Consider the following 6601-nt stretch of genomic DNA (forward strand, 5'->3'; position numbering starts at 1 on the left):
AGTAGAATAGAAGACTAGAAGACCTGAGTTCGGTTGGCTTGTTCTTCCTCCTGTCATCATCAAAAACACTGCCATCTGGGCGGGCCCACACACACCTGTGCTTTCTGGGAGTTTGCCACGGAGAGACAAGCAAAGACCGAAGCATTCAAGCAAAGGTGGAGAGCTGGGACAGAAGGGTGATGCAAGGAGAGACTGTCCTTCAGGTAGACTACAACTTTTACTCTCTTCAGCCCATTTACATGGTTGGACAAATACATAAAAAGGATACAGAGAGTGATTTTGGAGCAGAAACATAGATGGAAGTGAGTGAGAGAGGCAATACTTCTGTTCTGTGTTCTACCAACTTTTCTCCATATAAAGCTAACTCCTACACCAAACCCGTGTTATCCCCAAGGGGTTCATATTCCTCCACATATGGACTGAACATTGTAATTCCTGTGGACGCCCGTACAAAGCAGCCTTGGGGCAGCATCGATGCACCTGTTCATGTGGCATGAATTAACCGACATCTACATCAAAAGGGTCAAATCTATACCCCCCAGGGCATGTTTTGGCTGAGTTTGCGTGTATCTGCAGAATTTTTGACAAGGCTGTCAGCCAATCTCCAGAGGAAGCCCCTTCCAATTCCCCCCTCTCTTCTTCACTCACTAGAATAATTCACACTCAGCTATAAACAAAACCGACTGCCAAACATTCGTGGGGGCTGAGTGTGTGGAGAAGATTGAAAGGATATCTGCAAGTTTTTGAGGTGTGTGAATGTGGGGTGTGTGCTGCAGTGTGTGTGGGTTGGTGCGAGTGATTGTGTGATATGGTTTTTAAGCAGGCTTGAATCCTAAATGATCATTGACTAAACTGTTTTGTGAAGGAGAAGGAGACGAAAGAGTGGGGAAGGTGCCAAGGGCCAGTTTTACAGAACACGACCAGCCTAAAAATGAGCTCCAAAGACATCTTTCAACTCTCACTGGCTTGGGAACCTTTAGTGCAGAGTTCACAAACTCATTGGTCTTTAATTAAAACATCAGAGGCTAATCAAAACGATGCCCTGTTGCATATATGAATTTATAATGAACTGAAACATATTATCCACTTTCTCTTTAGCTACAAGGACATTTGGAAACTGGGAAGATAAAAAATACCCAAAAGATTTAAATCACTCTTGCAATCCTTGATGTGGTGTGTGTGTGTGTGTGTGTGCATGTGCCAAGCCTCCAGTAGGATCTGAGTTAAGATTTGTCTTTCATTGCAGACAAACAGACTGATCGGTTGAAGTTGATTTGCCGGACATTTGGCTGCACTGCTAATCAGAGAGCAGGAATGAGGTCCAGTGGTCTGATGCCAGCAGATTCTTTTCCTGTATGATTACAATCTCTTTGTTCTTTTCCAATGACCTTGGCTCATCACACAATCGAGTGTCTGATTGCATCACACGTAGCCCCCGACTGCCTTGTTAGCTTTTATGGCCATTACTGCGGTGCATGTGTGAGTGGCTGTTGGACGCAGTCGGTGTGCATCGGGGAAGTTCTGTCTTGTCTAATACTCTCATTGCTGTGTGTTGGTGACATGCACAAATGTTAAAAATGCAAATTTACGTTCACACAGCTAGTGTGAGGCAGTATTGATTTAGCTGGGTGGCAATTTGCTGCTAATGACACAAAGAGACAGACAACCATTCACAGTCACAGTCACACCTGTGGGCAATTTAGAATCCCCAGATAATCTAACCCCACAAACTGCATGTCTGTAGACTATGGGAGGAAGACGTACCCAGAGAGAACTCGTGCAAACCTCATATAGAAAGGTCTCGGCCAGATGGCAGATTCAAACCCAGGACCTCCTGGATGTAAGCCACAGTGCTAACCTCTGTGGCTCTGCTACCCATTTACCAAACTGTTGATTGAATTACTTCCAATGGTCCTGCAAGCGCGAATGTGAGTGTAAATTATGTCTGTGTACTGGCCCTGTGGAGGACTGCCTAACTGTTTGGACTGTGCCACAATGATGGCCACAACCAGAAGATGGGTAAATATATGGATGGATGGTGCAATACAAATCTTTTAACTGAGGCTAGTGTGGCTAAAAATAGTGCACACAGAGGAAGTGTGTAACTAAAACACCTGTTGCATTAGAAGAGTGAGAGAAAGCTGGCTGTCATGTAACTTCTATGGGCTTCTTTCAAAGCGGTGTTCTGCATTTCACTTTTGTTGCATCACCATCGTGACTGGAAATGAAGAAAAAAGAAACAACAGCAAAGTGTTTCAGTTAGCCGTGCGTGCAGCAGAATGAATGCAACGCTGGCCATGAAGTATGCTACAAATTTTCCCTGTAGCATTGTGCATTTAAAAAACGTAACATGGCTCTGGATTCCCTCATAGGCACAAAGATCTGAGACTGTGTGTGAAAAACAGAAAGTTGACTTGTTTGGTGACGTGTGGGGGCAGCCTGTGCAGACAAACACGTCTCTGCTGCAATAACAATAACAGACATGAAGCCAGATACAGTGAAGACAGGCATCAGAGCCCACCCTCCACTGAACAGCACAGTTAATAACACCACCCTGTGCACTGTGTCAGGCTTCAGCAGCACATATTCATTATTCAGGTCTCCGTCTCCATCTATACCACTATCCCACCTTCCCCAGCATAGATTTGTAATTCATCACCCATTCTTATAAATCTTTAATTGTTTTAAAGCACTCGTTGGTACGTGTATGTCTGTGTTCTGGGCATTACAAGCAAGCTTTCGCATGAACGTACAATTACTAAAGATACTCTAAAATAGACCGGGATAATTCTTCTGCTGATGTTACATAACAGGAATACATCCAGGAGAGGTAGACTGGTCTAAATTATTACCTGGGTGTTGGACAGATGCAGAGAAAGAAGATTGATTCTTTTATTCCATCCCCCACCGTTTCTGTCTCGCTAAGCTCTAACACCTAAACAGCACTGCCACGCAGTGACCTTCACCACAACACAGGAAAGCTATCTGAAATGTGAATTTACTGAAACAAAGAGTGCGAGTCATCCCCAAATCACATTTATGGATATTATTTTTGAAAATATCAAATTCAACATAGGTGAAGAGTACACAGAGTATATATACTTTTACCACTGACAGAAGATTTAATGTGATCGATGAAGCAGGAAGGATCATTTGCTTCTCTATTAAAGGAAGACTTCTCTCTTTGCTGCCGTCTGCTGACTCACAAGCCCACATAAACTTGGCCCAAACAATGTGCACTTGGCTTTGTAAAATCCACACTAACAATCTGGCACACCACAAACATTGGTACCGTGCCTCTTTAGTGAACTGTAAAGCTCATAAAAGAGACAGTTCATGAGCAGAATTAATAGTTTGCCAAAGTTTATTGGCAGGTTGTACCACTGAGAGGTGGTTAAAGGAGGTTTACGAGGGGTTTGTCCCAGGTGGTTGTGGGATAATGATGTCACATTTGCATGTCCTTATTTTACCTTTGCTAATGAATGTGTCCGTGGTACACAGGAATGGAGCAGATGAATCCAAATCCATCTGATTCAAACACATTCAAGCTAAAATATTATTTATTATGTTATTTTATAAAACAGCACCCGACTAAAAAGGACACCTCATGAATCAAAACTCAGTTTGCTAATTTAAGTATTTTCATTTGAAATAAAAAAATATATTTATCTTTAGTTTTTCCCTTGAAGGAATCCATTACTAATCATGGGATGACCTTTTTGACGGGATCATATCTTTTTACTTTTACGTGGTGTAAACAAGTGTTGCTTTGAGCAAGCGTGCACTCCGGGCACCTTTTAACCAACCTTGCCATTTTCTCTTTGGTATATGACGCATTGATCAGAGGAGTCGTGTTGACTGTCTGCAAGGCAGCAACAGAGCAAACATATCACTTGTGAAAGGACTTGCTGAGCTCTCAGCTGTGTTTTGACGTGCCCGGCGCAGAATACAGTCTCAGTTGTCTGAGCTTGTAGCTTTATCTGCATGTGTGGGTGGTTATCATGGACCACATTAATATGGTCTGTCTTTATTTGTCTATTTTTTTTTACAGATTTCATTATGTTGCGGTCAGAATGTACATGTATTTGAGGGGTGTTGAAACACACAACATCTTCCCTATTGAAAGATACTGCTCCATTAAAAGTAGCACGCAAGGCAAAATCGTGGTTTTAAAAAACCCAGGATGTTACAAACAAGTGTCAGATTTGGGGATTTGATTGAGAAGCAAAGGAGAACATACGTTTGAACGTATCGTAGTGATTTGTTAACTGCATGATGGACGCGTCACACTCGTGGTCAGAAAGTTCTGAGTAAACTGAAGTAGCTAAGTTCTCTAATATGAAGCTCTTAACTGATTTACTGATACATTGTTTCCACCTTTGATTGTTGTTAGTTAGTCATTGACATTAAATGTTACAGAGAAACGCATGATTGTGTTTATGGTGTTACTCCTAGCGGATGCTAATGTCCGCATAGTAATTATAGTTTTTATACGTTTTATACGATTTAGCCGAGAAAGGAAAACGATGGCGTTTAAATCTGCACGTGATCTTTCGCTCTGAATGTCTCTCTCTCGCTCTCACACACACACACACGTTCACCAAACAGCTGATAAGACAAGTTTAATAAAACTTTGCCCTGCATGTGTCTTTGTTTTCAACATGTCCAGGAACCGTGAGGTACAAAGGTCTATCCAGGTTAGCTGTTCACATGTTGCTCTTAACCTTTTACATCATATTTAACCCTCTGCTGTATTTTATTCCCTATCTCCTTGATTCCTTTACTTAACCCCTTTTCTTACACTTATTGTCCATGCTTGACTTTTGCACCTTTTAACCTCTAACACGAGAAGACGAGCTGCATCTTTTCCTGTGTGAGTAACACCACTACAACCTCAGCATGTGACAAGCCGCTTATGCTTAACAAATCCCACCAAGCTTGGACGGCTGCCCCACAGGAGGAACATCATGGCTTCATGCTGACCAAGAAAAGTAAGGTAGCAATATTATTTTACATGGATCACATGTAAAATCTAATGCTTTGAATTACACTTTCATTCATCTCATCTTATAATGTTGTTGAGCTGTTGGGGTCATGATCCAGATTTAGGTTCAGACCTCTTTCATTCAAATCCCACAGAAGGTGAATAATCTCCATAATTGAAATGCATGAAAATCCTCTGTTCTCTATGCACTCTGTGCAGTTTCATTATCAGTTTTTGTGTTATGTATGTTTCATCAGCAGAAAAGGGAACTGAGCTAAATCCTATCATGTGTGATAAATTGTGCTCTGACTGTCGTCCAAAGAGACCAAGAGACAAATAACTAACTTTACTGTTGTCCTTTTTGGACAGACGCAGAGAAAGATGAAAAATGTCCTTTTTCAGACTAAACGCTGGTTGGAATAAAGAGGTGTTGAATGTCTCGATTTATGACAAATTTAGTTGATTCAGCAGGCAGAGTGAGTATGGCTTATTGAAATGAAATGCTGCTTAGACAAAGACTAATCCAGCCCTCGAGATTTTAGTCTTGTGGACACACGTGGTGGTCAGTTTGAGGCAGACATCAAAGGAAGTAAATGGACTGTATGTACTGTCTCATGACCAAAGTTACATTGTCAGTGTTATCCAACTGCACCACACAAGTCATCGTCATCATCGGTCAGTATTGTTTGGTGGGAATTACAGCTGGAACTAAACTCTTAAACTAGGAATCAACATTCGCTCAGTGAGTGTTTATGTGAGGGAAAAACTATTAGAATCAAAAACCTCGTATTGACTTCCACAAGATTTTGCATCCTATCTGGATTTTCTCCATTACACCTGGAAATGAAACTGTATGTGGGATCCCAGTTCATCTTAAAAGCTTCTCGGAGTTTTTGTCAGCGCTCTGTACACGAGCCAGGTACATATTACTCAAATATATCCACCCATATATTTTCTTAACCACTTATCAAACTGATGACAGCAGGGGAACTTGAGTCTGGTTGCCTGGTTGTACTGTTACACTTTCGAAGTACAGTGCTCTGTGCGAGGTTGCTGAAGTTGCTCTGTTTTTAGGGACTAAATGGTTATTGGAGACAGAATCGCAGCTCTGGCTCTCAGACATACCTGGGCTGGTCTTGTTGTTGCATGCATTAGTAATTCTGTTCACTGACATCATGATGTACATTTTCATATATTAAGTACAGCAGTTGGGTACTGTACTTAGAAGGTAACTTTTTCACTTAGTACTGACAAATTTTAGCCAGAGGTATCCAGATACGTCTTTCTGTTTAATGTATTCGTGTCCAAAATATGTTGATTTGCATCTGAAATTAAACAAGAACATCATTCAGATTTAGTAGCTGTTCTGAATATCTTCAGTGCAGAGACACCAGCCAATATCTGTTTACAAATTAAAGTCTCTTATGGAAATTAATATCTTGCTTAACAATTTGACATCAAATGTAAAAGCACCCAAAAAAATAAATAAATAATAACATACTTGTTTTTCTCCCTGTAGATATTTGACTGTTTAAGGAGCCAGCGCAAGTGAACATGGACTCTGCATCGAGAGCTCAGAGGAGAAAGATAACCATGGCGGCAGCTGCAGCCCCCGAC

General features: G+C 41.4%; 1 protein-coding gene across 1 annotated transcript in view; it reads left to right on the forward strand.

Annotated features, from left to right (window-relative positions):
• Positions 1-1809: 1809 nt before the first annotated feature.
• The window catches only part of LOC102198532 (monocarboxylate transporter 2), an 8766-nt gene continuing 3974 nt past the window's right edge, over positions 1810-6601 (forward strand). The window contains exon 1 of the mRNA XM_005734892.1: positions 1810-1840. Within this exon, the coding sequence (XP_005734949.1) occupies positions 1810-1840 (31 nt within the window). The remainder of the gene's footprint in view (positions 1841-6601) is intronic.

The sequence above is a fragment of the Pundamilia nyererei genome, unplaced genomic scaffold (assembly GCF_000239375.1).
Source record: "Pundamilia nyererei isolate P.nyererei 1_Seehausen unplaced genomic scaffold, PunNye1.0 scaffold00060, whole genome shotgun sequence".
Lineage (NCBI taxonomy): Eukaryota > Metazoa > Chordata > Actinopteri > Cichliformes > Cichlidae > Pundamilia > Pundamilia nyererei.